The 21875-nt window shown below is 41.6% G+C and overlaps 1 protein-coding gene across 1 annotated transcript in view; it reads left to right on the top strand.

The window, feature by feature from the left end:
* The window catches only part of LOC309544973 (clustered mitochondria protein homolog), a 125372-nt gene that overhangs the window by 83991 nt on the left and 19506 nt on the right, over positions 1–21875 (top strand). Inside the window, exons 19-22 of the mRNA XM_082244000.1 lie at positions 2822–2961; positions 9850–9930; positions 14194–14319; positions 17040–17161. Of these exons, the coding sequence (XP_082100126.1) occupies positions 2822–2961; positions 9850–9930; positions 14194–14319; positions 17040–17161 (469 nt within the window). The remainder of the gene's footprint in view (positions 1–2821; positions 2962–9849; positions 9931–14193; positions 14320–17039; positions 17162–21875) is intronic.

The following is a 21875-nucleotide window of genomic DNA, read 5'->3' on the forward strand; positions in this document are numbered from 1 at the left end:
GGAAACTACATTAGCCCAAAGGACGAGCCACATGCTGCACTCATTTGATAGTCCTTAGCATAAATGGATAAATATTGAGTCCTTGATCTGTTGAACCACAATGGTTAAATAGCACAATGTATTGCACATTGTACATTACCATGTTAAAGATTTTATTAGATTTTAGAGATCAGGTTTAGATATATTTTAAGCGCACATATCATTTATGCAGTGCCAACATTTTATGAAGCACTTTTATATATTGTACATTCGCATCAGTCCCATGGAGCTTACACTCTAAGGTTCACACTTACTAGGACAAGTTTAGACAAGAGCCAATTAACCTACCATCTTATATTTGGAGGGTGGGAGGAAACCAGAGTCTCTTGAAGAAAGCCAATGCAAGCACAGGGAGAACATGCAAACTCCATGCAGGTAGTATCCTGGTTGGAATTCCTACCAAGGACTGTAGGGTACATCTCTGTGCCCACAATAACAATACTGGCATGCTAAGCACACTCCCTACTGTTCAACTGTATATTACCAGACCCTCTGCTGGCCTTTAAGGCCCCACTGGGCTGCTTAAAGTGGTTGTATTTCCCCTCTCACCCCCCTCCCCTCTTCCCCCCTCCTTATTCTTACCTAAATCCTATCATGATCCAGCTCTGTGCATGAGTACAGCAGCACTGCTTTCTCTTTCTCTCCTCACAGGACTCAGTGAGAGAAACAGGAGCCATTGATCCCTGCTACTGTCAATAAAATCCAGTGAGGAGGGACCGGGGGGGGGGGGGCGGGGGAGCTATGCTTTGTGTGTCCATGGATGCACACAGCCTGGCTTGGGAGCATGCCCACATAAGTGCCCCCATAGCAGGTGGCTTGCTATGGGGCACTTAGAGAAGAGAAGGAGCAGAGAGCCCCAGTGGGGGAGGTTCGGAGCCACTCTGTGAAATGCCATTGCACACGGCAGGTAAGTATAACATGGTTATTATTTTAAGAAAAAATATCAAGCCTTTAGAACTGCTTTAGCAGTAGGTTTAAGGCTCCATTCATATCTAGGCGTTGCTGATCGCGGGATTCTACCCGCGATCCCAAATTGAGGGACGCACTTGCGATCCCTGTCCCTTTCCAATGGCACCCCGACAGCGGCGTGATTTTACCACGATTGTCGCGTGGCGAATGGTTGTAAAATTGCACAAACAGAATTGTGGAACACCTATTGCACAAAAGAAGTTTCGGAACTTCGTTTGGGCGACAGACTTCCCACGATTCTGTTTGCTCGTTTTTACCACGATTCGTTGGGTGACAATCGTGGAAAAATAGCGCCGCAATCAGGGTGCCATTGGCAGTGACAGGGATCGCAAGTGCACCCTGCAATTTGCAGTCATTCGGGATGCCTAGATGTCAACGGAGCCTAATGCCCCGTACACACGTGCAGATTATCTGCAGACTTTTGTCTGCAGACTTACCTTTTCTATGTAGTGCAAGGGCCTGCCGGATTGCATACAAATTGAAAGTGTTTAGGTTTGACCTCATATTATATGGTTTTGGTAAATCTGCAGATAATCTGCACGTGTGTATGGGGCATAAGGCTTAGTCCAGAAGAGAGTGGCTGTATTGCTTGTCTAGACAAATCTTGATTATGATCTTAACATGTTGAATATTAGGCCCCTTTCACATGGACGATCCAATCTGATCCGCCTGTCAGTTTTTCAGGCGGACCAGATCGGATGCTCCATGCATCCCTATGGGGCAGCGGGTGTCAGCGGAGACATCTCTGCTGACACCTGCTGCTATCCGATCCGATCCTGTCCGTGAAATCTGGATAGATGGAAACTCTATTTTCCATCTGTCTGGAGGATCAGATTGGATGAGAATGGACAGGCGGGCCGTTCTCATCCGATCTCCCATAGGGGACAGTGGGGATCTGACAGCTCCACTCTGCAAACAGAGCTGTCATTCGCCTGCTCAGCGGGGATCGGCAGATCGATCCCCCGTTGAGCAGACCGGACTCCATCGGGCGATGCATCCGTGTGAAAGGGGCCTAAGGGCTAAAGGTCCTCTTTTTTTTTTCTTTGTTTTGGCCTGTTTGGTTTTCAAATATTGTTCATTGCCTTTAAGATAACAGACAGATATGGAGAAAGCTTGTTCAAATGCACTTCTGTAAAACTCCATCCAGTCCAATTGGTATTATATGCATCATTGTTCTGTTCATAGTATCTAACATGATTGTTTGTTTACCATACACTTTATGTTGGCCATACACTATATGTTGGCCATCTGCAAGTGGATGCCCTAAGAGCCGGTTCACACTATTTCGACTTGGGACACGACTTGTGTGCCCTCAAGTCGCCCCAAGTCTCTTGTCATCACAAATTCAATATAAATGAATGAGAGCCGTCTTAATATGCATTACTGAAGTCGCTCTGACTTTAGAAAAGGTTCCTGTACTACTTCAAGGCGACCTCTATCCAACTTGTGCACATAGACTTCAATGGGAGTCCCCTCTAAGTTGGATCCTTATCTTAATTCAAGCGACTTGTTATCAGACTTTCCAGGAAGAAGAAAGAGATTAGCCAGGCATTCCCCACAGACAAAGACGCCTATCATTTAAGTCTCTTCAAAGTAGTGCACAAGTCTCTAAACAAGTCTCTTCAAAGTCACGCTCCCTAATGGGGCGACTTTCTGGTCGCGGTAGTGTGAACCGGCTCTAAAACATTTATTAATTACTGAAATATTTGATTGTGTTCATTTCTTCCATCTTGTTTAGTAAATACCTAATATGCCTTGTAGTAACATTTCCAGGTTTATAATCCAACTTTCTGATGCCCTTTTTGTTTTACAGGTGGTCTAAGGGAAGGTGTGGTTTTGTTAAATGAAGCTCTGGCCCAGTTCAACAGTGTGTATGGTGCTGTACATCCTGAGATTGTTGTGTGTCTGCGTCTGCTTGCCCGAGTCAGGTTTCTTTTAGGGGACATAGCAGAGGTGAGTATTATGATTTGTTTTGTAGAAAGCATTTTAAAAGCCAAAGACCGGTATGGTTATCTTTAATTAGCCAGCCTTCTACATTAACCACTTGCCGACCACCAGCAGTACATATACTGCGGCAGGTCAGCTCTGTCCCATGAAACGATGTACCTGTACGTCGCTTCGCGGACCACTAACCATAGGGACCGCTAACTATTCACCACTGGGGAAGCCAATTCGCGGGTCTGGCGGCCGCGATTGCTGCCAGGCACTCGCGATCGCTCCCTGTGGAGACAGAATGGCGATCTGCCATTGTAAACATGGCAGACCACTGTTCTGTCAACTATCAACACAGTGATCCTGCATTCCTGTTATTTAGGAACACAGGTCTCTGTGTTCATGAAGCAAGCCCATCCCCCACACAGTTACAAAGCACCCCCTAGGGACACATTTAACCCTTTCATCACCTCTGGTGTTAACCCCTTTCCTGCCAGTGTCATTAGTACAATAACAGTGCATATTTTTAGCACTGATTACTGCAGTAATGTCACTGGTCCCCCCAAAAGCGTCAAAAATGTCAGTTAGGTGTCCGATCTGCCCGCCACAATGTCGCAGTCCCGCTAAAAACTGCTAATCGGCACCATTACTAGTATAAAATAAATAAATAAAAATGACCTAAATCTTTCCCATAGTTTGTAGATGTGATAACTTTTGAGCAAACCAATCAATGTACACTTATTGGGATTTTTTTTTTTTTTACCAAAAATATGTAGCAGAATACAAATTGGCCTAAAATGATGAAAAAATTAGATTTTTACATTTTTGTTTTTGGGAATGTTATATAGTATGTAAAAAGTAAAAAGTAGGTAAAAAATATATATTTTTTTTATTCAGAATTGGCGCACTTAGCACAAAAAATAAAAATTGCGTACAGCATCGCGCGACCGCGCAATTGTCAGTTAACCACTTAAGCCCCGGAGGATTTGGCTGCTCAAAGACCAGGGTCTATTTTGCGATTCGGCACTGCGTGACTTTAACGGATAATTGCGCGGTCGTGCGACACTGTACCCAAATGAAATTGATGTCCTTTTTTTCCCACAGACAGAGCTTTCTTTTGGTGGTATTTGATCACCTGTGCGATTTTTAATTTTTGCGCTATAAACAAAAAAAGAGCGACATTTTTGAAAAAATAACAATATTTTTCACATTTTTTTCCATGAAATTCCGCAAAAAAAATTTAAAAATCTAAATTTTTTTAACATTTTAGGCCAATTTGTTGTTGTTTTTGGTGAAAAAAATCGTAATAAGCAGGATCGTATGATCTCTGCAGTTACACCAGGTAGAATGACAGACGGCTTTGTTTACATCAGCCGCCTGCCTTTCTCCCTCTCCAGGGGGAGATCGCGAGTGGCCGGCGGACATCGGAGCCGCCGGTCACTCGTGCGGTGATGCCAGTGAACGTGCGGGGGCAGGAGCGCACCTCCGGCGGCGTGCGCTCGCCCCTTATTGGCTCGCGGGTGAGTGATGTACCGATACGTCACTTTGCCCAGGGGGGGCTGACCGCCGCAGTATATGTACTTGCGGCGGTCGGCAAGTGGTTAAAGTAACGCAGTGCCGTATGACAAAAAATGGCCTGGTCATTAAGGAGGTAAATCCTTCTAGGTCCAGAAGTGGTTAAAGTGGAACTGTAGTCAGAAAATTACCTCCTGCTAGATCACTTCAGGCTGGCCCCTTTTGCAGGTATAGCTATGTACAGCATAAAAAAAAAAAAAAGTGCCCCGTATTATGTAAAATCCAGTAATACACGGTCTCACTCCGCTCTGAACATGCTCAGTTGCTTTCCATTTTTAGGAATTTTTAGGCACTGCCAAGTTTGTAGAGGCCAATCTGCTGACAGCCTTAAAGCAGAATTAAACCCTCCTATTCTTTACAGCCAATGAAGCTGCTTCTGTTTGATCTGCAAAAGCCATGGTGCTGCACATGTGATCAGTGGTTTTACAGTTTGGTTGAGGACATAAGCAAATGTCACATTTAGCAATCCTGGCATTCCTAGCATGTGACTGTTTTTTGAAACCATTAAATTGATGGGTTTAGTCCTGCTTTATGATTTACTGCTGTTCAGGGGCTCTGGGCTTCAGAAAAATGGCAGCCTACTGGAAGAAGAAACTGGAGGCAATTTACAGCACACACACATTTTGATAGCATAATCATTAATGTGGAATGTAGGTTCCTTGCTAAAGAACATTCTTTTTTATCAAGTTGTTATAGGTAAAGTTCTGCTTTAAACTTTTCTGCATGATTAGAAGTGATGTCAAGCAAAACATTGCAGAAGTACCCACTATAAGCCAATCATTGAGTGGATAACCCATACTTACATGTCAACTGTCGGATTTATATTTTTAGTTATTTCCCACACCTCCATCTGCTTGCATTTCAGATATTCCTATAATGACTATAGACCAGAATACTGTTGTAGTAAGGAGGCCAAAAGGTCTGGGAAGAGGAACACGACAAGCAGATTAGTTGACAGAATTGGGGGATAGAAGAAATTGGTATTTACACATTACTGTCACATAATCCTACCTTACCATTGGTTCCTACAGTGGCCATAATTGGCTCAGTAACTGCAAAATGTTGGTCCTGAATTTGAGCATTTTTTTGTGATAACCTCCAACAGCGAGGTTTTGCAGCAGTTAGAAGTGATTTTTTTTCACACAGGACCATTTCACTGCCATGTTTTATGCAGAATAGGGGATAGGTGAAAAGTATTGCGTGATATTTCCCCTTAAACTCATAAGGACATCCTGTATTAGAATCAAAGTGGTTAGCTGTATGTATTCAAATAAGAATAAATATATAGAATATATATTTATATAGGATAAAAGCAGAAATAGGACCCTGTTTGACTATTTTGTCTCAAAACCTTTTAAATAAATGTATATAATGTAACTTGTGTTTGTCTTTTTGATTAAAAGACCAACAAATATAACTTATTTTACATACAAAACATTTTATTATATATATAAATATGGAAAACCAATTCAGCCACATTTGATGACTAAAGTGCAGGCGTAATATAAAACGCAGTAGTTAAAATTACTAAAACCCTAATAAAATCTTTTTGGGAAAAAAATACAAGTCCAATCCTATGTAATAACCAAAGATGTATATTGTCTGATACACTCTTGTATGTTTCTTCAAATTTTAACTCAAGCCGCAGGTTTTTATTTTAAGTTTTGGGTACAGTGGGGGACTTAGAGTGTCTTTCAGGTTATAATTGCTGTGTCTGTCGAGTTTTTTTTTTTTTATAAAATTCTAATATCTTAACTGTGATTATGTAAGTAAATCTAGAAATGTAAGTGATTATAGAGAAATTTGCCTTTTAAAAAGGTTGCCGCTAGAGATCCCACTTCTACAGTCTTTAGACAGGTCTGGATCCCAGTGCTCTCTTGAGGCTGGGTTCACTCATGCTGTGGTCGTGGCTCACAGAATGAGGTCCGGTGTGTTCCTGTTCACCGATTCATGTTCAAATCAGGTCCGAATTCTTGCCTGAATTCAGAACCAAAGGTGCACAGGACCCTTTCCAAATGGGGACCGCGGCTGCCCCGGAGCTGTGTGAACTGGCTCCATTGAGAGCCGGCCACACTCTCTTGTCATGCGAATTGGATGCGGAGAAACCTGCAATAATTTGCATATGTGTGAACCCAGCCTGAGCCTAGTACACACACGCAGCGGGCTTAATGGAAAAAAAACAGCTCAGGTCGGAGCCGCTGAATTAACAATTCAATGTTAGTACAGCGATCTCCCCTGCTGTTTTATTGTGTTCTGACGGGGGGGGGGGGGGCCCACCGCCAAAACACTCCGGTCAGCGATCTCAGCCATTGGTTAAGAACGCTGATTGGGAGCAGGTCAGCAGACCTTTATCGGTCACAACCCTTCGATAGAAGCCGGCTGAACAGTACACATACCGGGGGCAGTACACACAGGCTGGTTTCTATTGAACCGGCCAATGCCACCCAACATTTGACCGGTGTGTATGGGGCTTTAGGCCCTGTTCACATGTACTGCAGTGACCTGCGTTTTACTGAACTGGAAGAATACTGGTCACCACAAGGACACAGAAAAAAACAAAAATTTTTTTTTTACTATTTTGTCTCTTACAGCCATCTTAAGATGGAAGTAGAGAGTGTGCAGTGTCTCAATAGCAGGGTTTACAGCAATAGATGAGTGATATCGTAAATCCTGGTACAAGTTCCAAAACTTCCCTTTACTCTTATGTTGTGTGAGTGATGGATGCAATCAATTAGTGCCATTTGGTTTTCCCCCAAGGCCTTTATTTGCCTCCTCCCCTTGAATATAGCTAGCGCACTTACAATGATTAGGGTTGTTATGCTACACATACTGTTTACCAATGCCTCTCCAAAACACAAATGCGTTTGCCTCTCTCTCTCTTTATTTTTCTCCCTCACTCCTTCTCTCACTCCACAAACAGGAAAAGGATGTGATGTAAGTAGACATATGCCGGTTTTCGGTAATTCGATATATCGCGGTATTGCATAGCCACGGTATTGTTATTGTGGCATTTTTAAAATACCGAGTTTCTCTGTCAAGTCTGCCTGACTTGTGAATTGATACATTTCAGTGAGCTGGATGACTCATTCACTCACTCAGCTAACACCTTTCAGCATTAAGTCTCCTAACTATAAACAAAAATGATTACATTTGTATCTTTTCCTTCCCTCTGCCAGAGAGAAAGGAAGTTTAACCTCTTAAAGACTGGATCTTTTTCTGACACTTGTTGCTTGCAAGTTAAAATCAGTTTTTTTTTTTTTGCTAGAAAAGTACTTAGAACCCCCAAACATTTTATATATTTTTTTAGCAGAGACCCTACAGAATAAAATGGCGATTGTTGTAATATTTTATGTCACACTGTATTTGCGCAGCAGTCTTTCAAACGCAATGATTAGACTTTAATGAATAAAAAAAAAAAAAAAAACGTAACAGTAAGTTATCCCAATTTTTTTTTTTTTGTTACACAGAGAATCGTGAGAGAATCGTGATCTTTATTCCAAGCTAAAAAATCGTGATTCTCATTTTGGCCAGAATCGTGCAGGTCTAATATACACACACACGCATAGCAGCCCACATTACATTATTATATAGCCATCAAGCAGTGTCTGGCCTACCTGGTGATGACTGGTCCTGGCGCTCTGATCCGATGGCCTGGTCTTAAAAGGGGCAAATCCTTGCGATCCAGAAGTGGTTAAACCTGCAGGAGGACCGGTGTTTTTATCTATTAATGACTTTACTATTGCTTTAGGCCTGGTTCACATGTATGCGGGTTGGTGGTTCACATGTATGCGGGTTGGTGGTTCACATGTATGCGGGTTGGCGGCCCACATTTGCACAGGCATAGCAGCCCATTGATTTGAACGGGCTGCTATGCCCTCATTTTCCGCAGAAAAAAGGTGCATGCAGCATTTTTTTAAAATTCAGTGGCCTTGAAATCCATCCTGCTTTTGCACCATGCGACTAACCTGCAGTTCCTGCTCTGGCAAGCTTTCTGCATTTTTTGTATACGTGGGCACGGCATTTAAAAATAAACAGTTTGTGTGTGCAGCAACGGCAGGTAAGTCGCATGGTGCAAAAGAAGGATGGATTTCATGGCCACTGCATTTTTTTAAATTCTGCATGCACCTTTTTTCAGCTGAAAACGCAGGCATAGCAGCTCAAGCCCATTCACATCAATGGGCTGCTATTCCTGTGCAAATGTGGGCCCCCAACCCGCATACATGTGAACCAGGCCTAAAGCAATAGTAAAGTCATTTATAAACAACACCTCCTTCAGGTTTAACCACTTCTTGACCACAAGGATTTGCCCTCTTAATGACCAGGCCATCGGATCGGAGCCGAGCGCCAGGACCAGTTATCACCAGTTAGGCCAGACACTGCTTGATGACCTATTTTAGGCCTGGTTCACAGAGTCTGTACTGACTGACTATATAATAATGTGCAAAAGTGAACCAAAGCCCCTAAATTCAGCAATGAAATTGAAGTGAGGTGGAAATTTAATAATTTAAATTTAATAATAGAATACCGTGATAATACCGTATACCGTGGCAAAACCTTAATCAATTAATCGCAGCATGAAAATCTGATACCGTCACAAGCCTAGATGTAAGAGGAAATGACCAAATACACAAAGCAATTAAACGCACATAAAACACCTGTCAGCGCACATAAGCATGCATTAAAATGCGCGTCAACGCTTGTCAATGGAAGGCAATGCGCATCCAGTTTTCAAGTATTTTTATGCATTTTAAAAGGACATTTATGTGTGAACCGGCCCCCTTTTGCTAGCAGAAGAGATGTACAAAGGCTCAAACCTGATCGCATTTTGGTAGGTGGGGCTTTAGTTCTGGTTTACGTCTGTGTAGAAGTGTAGATAATATGCTCTGCTGTTTTTAGTTTGAAGAAATGGCTATCTGTAATGTGATCACAGTGACCAAATATGTTCAAATTTCCATTACAGGTTGCCATAAGGCAACACATATTGATCTTAATTTAACACTTTAATAAATGAGGCTCACAATATGGGTATATTTCAGGACTGCCATAAAAGAACACTTGCCAGTTTTTACGTGAAAGCATCTAGTCTTCTAAAATGGCAGATAATTTAGAGGAAACATCTGTAGTTTGTTACTATGTTATTCATCTCATGTTTGGCACAGGTTGGAATATTAGCCGTTTGTATGTGTTTAAATATTGCTAACATGTAAATTATAAAATGTACAACAGACAGCAACCAACTGCTAAGAGTGTATCCGTGAATAACTCACTCTGACATAATCTAGTAGTACTGCATTCAACTGCAAGGTTTACTAAATCTGCTCTTTTTATTACCAGGCTCTGGATAATCAGCAGAAAGCAGTGATAATGACGGAGAGAACACTAGGATATGACAGCACAAATGCCATCCAAGATTATGTAGGTGTTTTATGGGCTATATGCTATATAATTTTGAGTTAAACAGATTTAAAGACAACTTTACTACAGCTGTCCTTTAGTTAAAGTAACCCTAAAAAAGAGAAAGAAAAAGATCCTGATCCTTTGCAGTAGGATACACAGCATAGTTCTTGTGCTGTGTAATTTGTCCCTCACTATGTTCTAAAAAAAACCTAGTTGATCCTGCCATTTCCTATGTCCCCCTTGGTGTGCTGACCATGGTATTCATGGCTGCTGATCCCTGATTACCGTGGTCAGTTTACGTGCCTCCATCATCCGCTGTCTTTCCTCTCCACTTCCCTCCCTGCCTGTCAGCTCCGTGGGTTTTTGTTAGCCATCTCCTCCCCACCCCTCCGGCCGCTATAGCTGTTAAAATTACCAGTGACAAATCATGTAATCCCCTTTCTTACATGAAGATCTAATGTGCAGTGTGTGTTTTGTAAAAATGATTCAGCGTAATACCTTATTTGGAGCATCGCGGGATGCTCACGTGACCTCCCGTCGCTCTCCTCCGAGTTGACTTCAGTGGAGAAACACAGCCCCTCCCACTGTAGTGCTCAAATCAAGGAAACACAGCCCCTCTCATTGTAGTGCTCAAATCAAGGAGGAAGAGCGCCGGCAGGTCACGTGAGCATCCCGCGGCACGATAAATAAGGTATTTTTTCGTAATCGTTTTTGCAAAACACACGCACTGCACATTAGATCTTCATGTAAGAAAGGGGATTACATTATTTGGTATAGGTGGCTTAACAACCACTTTAATCCCTCTGCCACTTGGAGTGTAGCCTGCCTGGTAAAATATTTACCTCCCCGTTCGATGATTGTTACATAACTTATTGCAGAAGTAAAGGCCAAAGTCATAGTTTGCCTTCCAATTTTTGAAATCCTTTTTCTTCTTCCATTTTAATAGTGTGATACACTGATAATCTCTGTGTTTTAATTAGTAGCATTCCATTAAAATAAACTTGAATCAGGGTGTTTGGACAGAAATTAGAGTGATAGTGCCATTTTCACAAGTTTGCAAGTGTTAAAACTTTGAATGACATTGAGCATGCTTGCGCTAGTGTTTGACACTTAATAAAAGCAAATGTCATCCAAAACATCCAAGTTATGGACCAGGGTGTATTTTTTACGGTTTGTCTTTTATGGAATCAGTTATGGAATTAGATCCAAACTAACTAATCCCCCCTTTCTAAATGCACCCCTATAGCAGCTTACACGTGAACATAAAAAAGAAAAAAATATGGTCGAGCTTCGAGGGTCATAGCTCGGCGACCTGGGTTCCCAGAGACCCCAAATTTGGTTGAAGTCCTACCCCACCGCTGGTCAAATTTTGGGGCTCCTAGCACCTGATTTCTTGTCAGAGGCACTGAGCTCAATGGACAGCTTGGAGCCTTTGACCAATGGTAAAGCACCATTGGTCCAAGCTGTCCAATAAAAATGCTGCACTGGAGGCTCTCCTCTCACTGCAGTGTCATAGAAGGGGGCATGTGTCTAAAAGACAAATGCTCCCTTCCAGGCCAGCCCTCTTAACTACAAGGAAAAAACATGGGTTTATTACGATTTTATATATGATTTATATACAAGATGGCACCAAACTTCAGTACTTCAAAATCTCCATAGGTGACGCTTTAAAATTTTTTACAGGTTACCTGTTTAGAGTTACAGAGGAGTTCTACTGCTAGAATTATTGCTCTCGCTCTAACGTTTGCAGCGATACCTCACATGTGTGGTTTGAACGCCGTTTACATTTGCTAAAACAAGTCCTTATGCTGGTTAAATTAGTAAACTGTGAGAACTAATGAAAGTGCCATATATAATCTATATAATAAAAGAATAGAACCTGAACCATTCTCTGATTATATATGGCACTTTCATTAGTTCTCACAGTTTACTAATTTAACCAGCATAAGGACTTGTTTTAATAAAATCAGGACTGTTGGTGGCTATATAGAGCACAGTGTCATATTTATTTTTTATTTCTGCATTCTGTAACAGCCCTGTACTTGACCAGTGAAATCTCAGCATATAAAAGGTTGTTACAGAATGCAGAAATAAAAATCTGCTGTCCAATAGATTCCTTTCACCAGACGCTTATTTTTTATTGGCTGAAGATGAAGATTAAACTTTAGATCTCACAGCGCCCGGGTACGCTGTGGGGGTTTATTTACTAAATGGTGATGTGGGGGTTTATATAATGTGGGGGTTGTATCTGGCTCTGATACTAACCAGTGCCTCACCAGCCACTGACCTCACCGCACATCACTGCATGGCAGGGATCTATAGCTCATTGTTATCAGCATGCAGTAGATCACTTATGCAGTGATCTGTGGCTGAAGGGACAGGTAGGAAAGAAATGGAGAATCTGTTCTTCAGAATGGCCAAGAAGCACACTGAAAAACCAGTGATACCAAGTTGGAATTACATGATTTTCCCTCTACTAATAATATGTAAGTATTGTGTTTTACATTGTGCTACAGAACACCCAGGGGTTGATAAGCTCCTGGACTTAGTACTGGACTACAGTTGTCACTGGCAGCCATCATTTCCAGAATAAACACTCAACACAAACTGCTGCTGCAGATTATATAAAGTGCATTTAAAATGCCACTGGATGCCAATTCAATGTCATTTTAAAGTTCTATCTGGTTAAATGTAGTGGTTAAACCCCCAAAAGTGGTATTTGCTGATATTTTAGTTTTGGATGGTAAGAGTTTTACATCACCCCGTAGCTTTTTAGATTTCTTGGGGTTTCTGACTGCACTAAAAGCAAATCTGTCAGCCATTTTCAACAGGTAAAATTAAATTGATATTAAAATATTTTTTTCTGAATTGCCTATAGTATGACTTGCATGCTCTTGCTATTCTTTTTAAAATTTTCTACCTCTGCTCTTGCTCTGCTAAGTGTGACCCAGCTGAGCTACATAGTTACATAGTTAGTGAGGTTGAAAAAAGACATCCGTCCATCCAGTTCAACCTATGATGTGTGTGTGTATTTTCTTTTAACCGTACATTGTATACCCCTGTATGTTGTGGTCTCTAAGGTGCCCATCTAATAGTTTTTTGAAACTATCAATGCTCCCTGCTGATACCACTGCTTGTGGAAGAGAATTCCACATCCTTACCGCTCTTACAGTGAAGAACCCCTTACGCATTTTAAGGTTAAACCGCCTTTCCTCAAGTTTTAGTGAGTGGCCACGTGTCTTATTGTATCTCCTTTCTCTGAATAGTTTGTTCCTTATGCTCGGGTCACCAGTACAGTATTTGTACATTGATATCATATCCCCCCTCAATCGTCTCTTCTCCAGAGAGAATAGGTTCAGTGCTTGTAGTCTTTCCTCATAGCTGATGTCCTCCATTCCCCTAATTATTGAGCTGGCTGGCTTCAGGTATGTGGGTGCCCCCTGTGCCTACCACTACCTATGGGATCTCTAATTTGTGCATTCCCAGGCAGAACGTGAGGGACGCATAGCCAAAGTCATACAAACTTGAGTCTCTGTCAATCAACGCTGTGGAGGAGTTGGAGACACTTGGCTTTGGCTCCGTGTCCCTCTTGCTCTACCCATGTGTGTGGGGTTGGGAACGGCTGCATGTATGTTTGTAGTTCTAAATGGGAGCATGCATGAGGTGAAGACTCCAGCAAGAGCTCATAGGTATCAGCAGGCACAGAGGGTGCTCACGTACCTGAAGTTGGCCAGTGTGGCTGGGACACAGTTAACCGAGAAATTTTCAAAAAGAATAGCAAAAGCACGTAGGTTATGGTATAAGCATCTCATTTTAAAAATTGGCTTTAATGTCAGTTTGAAGTCCTGCCTAAGAGGTGACAAAGTCCCACCAAACCACATTTCCCTGTCCACTGAGAGTACCCATACTGCCACCCTTATCTTTCTGCACCAAGTGTGGTTTTTCCATTTGTTAATATACATTGCTTTGGGCATGATATAGAGGTTGTCAGTATGAGAGATTGCCTCTGGTAGTAGTCTCACGCTGCCTGTTATCAGAATGAGACCTTGGAGCAGAATTTGAAAGCTTTGATCACATAGGGTTCAATTGCAACTCTGATCTGTTGTCTTTTTGCTCCAGGGTCCTACACTAAAACATCTACAAGCATGATACAGCTACTTCTCCTTCCTTCAATTGAACTTGAATAGGGAGGTCCCATAAAAAGGGCCAGTACTTTCAAGACACGCCTTCTATTATGTTCTGTCAATCATTTTAATGGTCTCCTAATGTATCTTCCAACAGGTCCTTCTCTCACATTTCTGTTTTGCCAGCGGACAGCTACCAGTGTCTCTGAAGCTGTTATATCGTGCTCGATACCTAATGTTGGTTATAGCAGGTGAAGATCATCCTACCATGGCTACACTAGATGTAAGTACTGGCTTTCTAAGCCTGATTATTTTTTCATATTATTTTGTAGGGGATATAGAAGTACCTGGATGGAATGGAAAAACGTAATGACTAATCCATGTGGGTGACTTTTGATTACACAACCCTTTTTTATAGCAGTTGAGAGTCGTTGAGAGATTGTATTAAATTTTGTATTGTTATCCACATAGAGGGGGTATGGAGGTTGCCTTCATCCACATAGAGGGGGTATGGAGGTTGCCTTCATCCACATAGAGGGGGTATGGAGGTTGCCTTCATCCACATAGAGGGGGTATGGAGGTTGCCTTCATCCACATAGAGGGGGTATGGAGGTTGCCTTCATCCACATAGAGGGGGTATGGAGGTTGCCTTCATCCACATAGAGGGGGTATGGAGGCTGCCTTCATCCACATAGAGGGGGTATGGAGGTTGCCTTCATCCACATAGAGGGGGTATGGAGTTTGCCTTCATCCACATAGAGGGGGTATGGAGGTTGCCTTCATCCACATAGAGGGGGTATGGAGGTTGCCTTCATCCACATAGAGGGGGTATGGAGGTTGCCTTCATCTCCTATTTGTAAGTACTTGGCTGTTTAGAGATTGTATTAATAGACTAGTAAACATAAATTCTAGTTGGATTTATATAAAAATTGTATATAGAAGAAAATTTTGAGAAATACATAGAAGTTTCAGATCTATTATTGCATAGTCATAAAGATATTACAGTAAGATCTGTTTTTTACAAATATGAAATCATTTTTTCAACACATTTATGAATGTTAGTGTACCTCGTTTTACATTAAATTATTTGTGGTTTAGGCATACAGGTCCTTTTTTATATTGCGAAGGTCTGGAAAAAACAAAAATCAGCAATATGCTTGTCAAAATGCAGTTCATCATAAAAAGCAGTTTGTATATGAATGCCCCAAGCTACATTATGTAATCCTTAAGATCAGACATTGTTTCTTTATCTCAGTAAGAAGAGGAAAATGCATTCATTCAACTAAGAAAAGAAAAATGTTGCTTTCACATATACATTTTTGGAGGGGTGTTAGTGATCAGGTTATCTGTCAGAATACGGGAACCTAGGACTAAGTTAGCAATTGCATTGAATGGGTTATAAACAGGGCTGCAAATGCTGATGGAAACTGACACTAGCACATTTGTTGCAAACAAATCTTCCCTATTTTTTAATTGTTGACCCTGACTACTCTTTTATTAACTACAGTATGATTCCATCATCCAGTGTGTACACAAAAATAATATCTGGTCTTCATTGTTGTTTTCTGCAATTGTACTCTAATGATAATGGAATCATAATATTGAAGGGACACTATACCACTTCCCTGTTTACCACCAGCGGACCCTGGCAACTCCGAGGTGTGCAAAGTCATGTGCCTCACAGTTTTATTATTTTGACTGGGCACTGCAGGACATAGAAGGCTCTGCCATTTTGCCTACCTTACCTCACTTTCCAAAAACTGGTTACACAACTGACTGGGAGTGGACACACTGCCACACAGAAACTGGAGAGAAGTAGGGGACCTTCAATACCTCAAATCATTCTCAACTAGGGTTCCTCCAGAGCTTACTAGAGATTCCTTAGTTTGTTGCTGGTTGAACTTCCATCTGATGGTGCTTGCATGGTTTTAGGGCCAACTCCACTTGACAATGAGAAGCATGACACCAATGATCTTTTTAGCTATCTGTAAAGGTAGCAATCTGACCACCACAGTAACGTGTGCATGCGGTGTGGGGAGGGAATAGGAGGGGGGGAGGGGTATGTTTCTCACTAACCACCAATTTAAGGGGCATATTCCCACTAACCCCTGATGATTTAGGTTTTAAAATGATTTTAAGGGTTCCTCAGGGGTTAAAAGGTTGAAAAAGGTTGCTGTATACATATTAAACAATTTTAGAAAGTCGTAAAGCACCATACGTTGTGTAAAAGATTAGGTAACAGTCTGTTGGGTGCAAAAAGCTTAAATTTCCACAATTTAGCCTTAATCATGGAGGCTACATAAAGGGGAATGCCAGTCATAACAATAATTATCATGTGATTTTTGATATTTTTTGTATTGAGGTGAAACTCTTATCACATGCCTTTGTAAGGAATACATGCATCTGTATTTTTTACTGAATGCATAATACAATCTGCTTAGCAGTGATCACAAAGTATACAATCAGAGGCAGGTCTTTGTGTTTATAGTGGGCATTTAAGGACTAGTAACGTTTCTGCCAGACAGTATATCTCAGAATAGGATGCAGATACAGCTATTTTTATGGCTTATGACTGCGCTTTGTTTGGAGCCATCCTTTAAGAAGGAAGCTGACAATAGTAAAGCAAACAGTTTTAAGCATTTCTGTTTTTTTAGACTTCACAGCGTGTACTTACTTTTGTATGAGTTACTATATGCAAATGTTTTCTGGTTTTGATTAAAAATAAATATTTTATCAGGACAATCCTTCAGTAAAAATGTACACAGTGATGGCATTATTGTGCAGAGGGTACTGCTCCCCTCATGTTTGATTGGAGCCATACCCAGTGTAAGACTAAGGGTGATCTGAGAGATCAAAAAGTGTAGATCACAGGAATCCTCATTGTACATAGGAACAATGCAGTAAGCAACAATGTCATGGCTTCATCAGTGCAATGAAACCAACAGAACTGACTTCTAATGACTTCCACCTTGTTCACTGTTTCCTATCTTCTCATCTTAACAGAGCAATATCGGTGTAGTTCTACAAGCTGTGTTTGAATGTGACTTATCTCTCCGATTTCTTGAAAAAGCCTTGGAGGCTAACAGGAAATATTATGGAATGAAATCCTTGGATGTGGCCTTGAGGTATCTAATTTGAAATTATACACTGCATGCCGTACACTGTGTAGGCTCTTTGTTATAGCACAGTTTTTCGTATGCTTTGCTTCTTAATTATTTTGATGACATTTCTAAATATCGAAAGTTGATTTTATGTCAAAGATTGTAAGGGTAACCCACACACATCACAGAAACAATCAGTTCAATCCCATTGAAATTTTCTTATATCTACAAAAAAATAAGTTTTACTTACCCAGTCACTGTTTCATACAAATTCATCCAGTTTGTGATGGAATCCTATTTGATCCCACAAGTGAAGGGGTTTGGCTGATTGGAAAATGTCTAATTTTGTGTGTGAACTGTAAGGCTCCTTTCACACAGTGTGTCCGTCAAACGGACTCCACTTTTCTCAGCGGGGGATCGAGCCGCCGATCCCCCGCTGAGCAGCAGGAGGACAGCTGTGTCTCTGCGCTGTGTGCAGAGACACAGCTGTCAGTTCCCCATGCATCTCTATGGGGGAAATCGGATGGGAACGGACCGCCGGTTCCGTTCTCATCCGATCCCATCCGATCCGATAGAAAAATAGGGTTTCCATCTGTCCAGATTTGACGGATCGGATTGGATCGGGTGTCAGCGGACATGTCTCCGCTGACATCCGATCCCCCATAGAGATGCATGGGGGGACCGTTCAGATCCGCCAAAAAAACGGACAGGCGGATCTGAACGGTCCGCCTGTGTGAAAGGGGCCTAAAGCAAAACTGTGCTTTGCCCTTGCAGGACAATGGATTGACTTTAATGGTGACCCTCCCAGCAGCACCTTGCCTTCACCCTCCTAGGAAATGGAAGACATACATAGACAACTGGAAGTTTTTGTCCGTGCTGTAATTGGACAAGAAGACAGAGATGGGTTGGGAAATATAGTATCCTCTACCCCTCACATTATACCAGCTTCCTTTCAAATTCCTGCATTTGACTAATTTATCATTGAATTTTAGAAAAACTTTTTTTTTTTTTTTGTAAATACTTTATTTAAAGGTATGCCAAAGATACAGCAACTGTAACATAACATAGCATCATAGAACGCAATACAGATAGATGTTATTTATCTGAAGGTACGCCCACAAGGGCCGATCAATATCGACCCACATAGACACCCCCCCAACAGATTATGAGTAAAACATGTGATACACTGCAAAATATCAGGCAAATATAACAACATTCCTTGCTATGTAATGTACAAAGGTAGGAAGACAAGAATAACTCACGAGTCCCCATGTAGGGCCACAGCCTCCACCGGCATCTGTCTCCTGGCCGATATACGGAGGCAATGAACCCCTGTGAACATTACTTTTTTTTTTTTTTTACACAAACCATTTCACAAAGGTTACATCAGGACAGGAGAGAAATAGGGGGCTGCCATTACTGACCTCTCCTTCCTGATGGTGTGGCTTGAACACCAAGGGGGTTATTTACTAAAGGTGGAGAGTGCAAAATCTGGTGCATCTCTGCATAGAAACCAATCAGCTTCCAGGTTCCAAGCTGAAGTTAGAAGCTGATTGGCTACCGTGTACAGCTGCCCCAGATTCTGAGTGCTCCAGCTTTAGTAAATCTCACCCCAAGTCTCTGACCCAGAACAAATATGTAGATATAGATTGCCGACTTTTCTTCTTCTGATCTGCGTACATGTTCTGGGTCAGTGACTAAAGCTAGCCTTGCAGCCAGGCAACTAGCATTTTCCAAAACTAGGGATCAGCAATGGCAGCCCATGTACTTCTCACATGACACCTTTACTTTAACTCCAGCTAGAATAGTGAATATTATAAATGCATGGCTGCAATGGGCTATTGCATATTGCTATTTATGTTAAATAATACCTGATTGAAGTAGAGAGGCTGCCATTGCTGACTTGTTTGACTTTAGTACTTTATAAGTCAGTACCTTGGAACAGGAAGGCAGATCAGGAAAGTCAGCGGGAAATGACAGCTCTAGATATACATACTTGTTCTAGATAGTGATTCGGAAAGTACTGAAACCACTGATTCAGCATGACAGATAGAAAACCAGCATTTTTGTTTCAGAGGGAGAGGTTAGGCAAGCATCCTCCATATTATCTCAGTACATGTGTACTTTAAAGCCAAAAGCAAAAACAGAAAAATAAGCATAAGGGACATAATTTACAATCAGCAGGATGTGTCCCTGGTGCTGATTCCTCTTTTTTTTATTAGTAATCTTCCTCCATCCTACTACAACTTCTATAAAAAGAACAGGATCTCTGAATGGAGGGGGCGGAGCTCTTAATCACCCATCTGTGCTCCATTCCTAGATTCTGTTCCATTCATAAAAGCTGTACTACAGCTATACTACAGCTTCTGTGAATGGCAGAGCTTGGAGGAATATTTGGACCATTTTTGGACCTTTTTTATGAGAACCTGTCACAGCCCCTTAGTTGTATTAACCTCCTGCTACACTGGATGATTATGGCAGCAGCAGGGTGTGGGGAGAAGAGGACATAGAAGAAATACTACTATAATAAGAGGAATCATCACAAGGGACACATCCTACTGACTGTAAGTTTTGTCCCTTATGCTTTTCTGCTTTTGCTTTTGGCTGCATTTTGACTTTAAAGTGTATATAAACCCTAACAATTAACTCATTTACCCCTTTGTATACATTTTTAAAACTACTATTATATTTTTATTTATAATAAATAATATTTTATATCTGTTTGTATCAGAAATTCAGAGCTGTCCTGTATACTGTGTACACTTCCTATTTTATCGCAAGGAGTCTAAATAGTCCTCACAGTTATTATATGAAATATAGAACATTTCCTTCCCATGTTGAGGAGAGTGGGAGAAATTCAGTAGTTTGCAAAAGTCAATTGGGCAGGGCTGACACCATTTCTTGCGATTTCCATCTAGAAAATGCCTTTAATCAGTCCACAACAGAAAATTATTAGTTGAATGAAAACATTTTCTACTTCTATAGTAAATGAACCTATTTGTTTTTCTAAGCCCCCCTTGAACTTCCTTTACAAAGGACAGTAAAAAAAAAGCAACAGGTTTTACTGCCCCTCTCTCCATCCCCCCAACCACCCACCTACAAGCGGACATGGTTCTGTTTAGTGTACACTGCCACACCAGCAATGCTTTGCATAATTGTGCGTAAATTTTATTGCTACATTTCTCTCCTGTTCTCACTGAATCCGACTTTAACCACTTTAGGGCCGGAAGGATTTGCCCCCTTCCTGACCAGGCTCTATTTTGCGATTCGGCACTGCGTTATTTTAACGGAAAATTGCGCGGTTGGGCGACGCTGTGCCCAAATAAAATTGATGTCATTTTTTTCCCCACAAATAGAGTTTTCTTTTGGTGGTATTTGATCACCTCTGCGATTTTTATTTTTTGCGCTATAAACAAAAAAAGAGCGACAATTTTGAAAAAAAAAAACAATTTTCACATTCTGTTATATGACATTCTCAAAAAAAATTTAAAAATCAAAATTTTTTAATATTTTAGGCCAATTTGTTTTCTGCTACATATTTTTGGTAAAATAAATTGCAATAAGCATATTTTGATTGGCTTGCGCAAAAGTTATCGCGTCTACTAACTACGGTAAATATTTATTTCATTTTTATTGGTTTTTTTTACTAGTAATGGCGGCGATCTGCGATTTTCTGCGGGACTGTGACATTACGGCTGACAGATCGGACCCCTAACTGACATTTTTGACACTTTTGGGGGGACCAGTGACATTACTACGGTAATCAGTGCTAAAAATATGCACTATTACTGTAATAATGCCATTGGCAGGGAAGGGGATAACCCTGCGGGTGATCAAGGGGTTAAATGTGAGCCTAGGGGAGTGATTCTAACTGTGGGGGGAGTGGCTTCTGAAATGATCATAGAGACCTGTGATCCTATATAGAGGGATCACAGGGGCTCTCTTATCATTGCAGGGAGAAGAACGGTCGGCTGTGTTTACAACAGCTGACCATCCTTCTCTACCAGCGGGGATCAATCGCGGGTGTCAGGCGGCAATTGGAGCCGTCTGACCCGTGCATCGGCTTCCCCGCTGCCGAGTGGGGCGGGAGCGCAGTGGCACGCGCTCGCCCCTGGCTTCCCGCGCACTACCGATGTAGGTCTACGTCAGTTTGCGCAGCAGAGCCACCCTGCCAAGGTAAAAAGGCGGCGGGTGGTCGGGAAGCAGTTAATTTAAAAGCCGCAGGTCAGTGCAACTTCAGGTGTGACTTGGCTGATATCTGTGTGACTTAATGCACAGATGTCTTTGCAAGTCGCACCTCAAATCATAAAAAATAGTGCAGAAACCTTTTTTCAAATCAGTGCGGCACCACAAAGTCGGAGTCCCACCAATTTGAATAGTTCCATTGCTGACAATAGGATGCGACTTGTCATGCAATTTGGGCCTGTCAAATGACATGACGAGTCGCACCGGTGTGAATGGCAGCTTAAGAGTTTGGCAGGAAGCACCGCCTGTCGAAATCTCCAATGTAATGAATGGGGCCACACTAAAATCACGAGTCAAACATTTGGCTCGCAGTAGTGATGCAGTTCTGAAAATAAAAATTGCCATTTTGGCAGTATTTGCAGGAGTTAAGATGTAACACTGACAGGGAGTGCATATAATGGTTAGCTTTTATCCTCATGGCTTAGACTTTGCAAAAGTTGTTGTGACCACATCGAATTGGTAAGTAAGCAGTGTTGTCACCCTGTTAAAGAAA

This window comes from Pelophylax lessonae (genome assembly GCF_965119305.1).
Source record: "Pelophylax lessonae genome assembly, chromosome: 1".
NCBI classification, from domain to species: domain Eukaryota; kingdom Metazoa; phylum Chordata; class Amphibia; order Anura; family Ranidae; genus Pelophylax; species Pelophylax lessonae.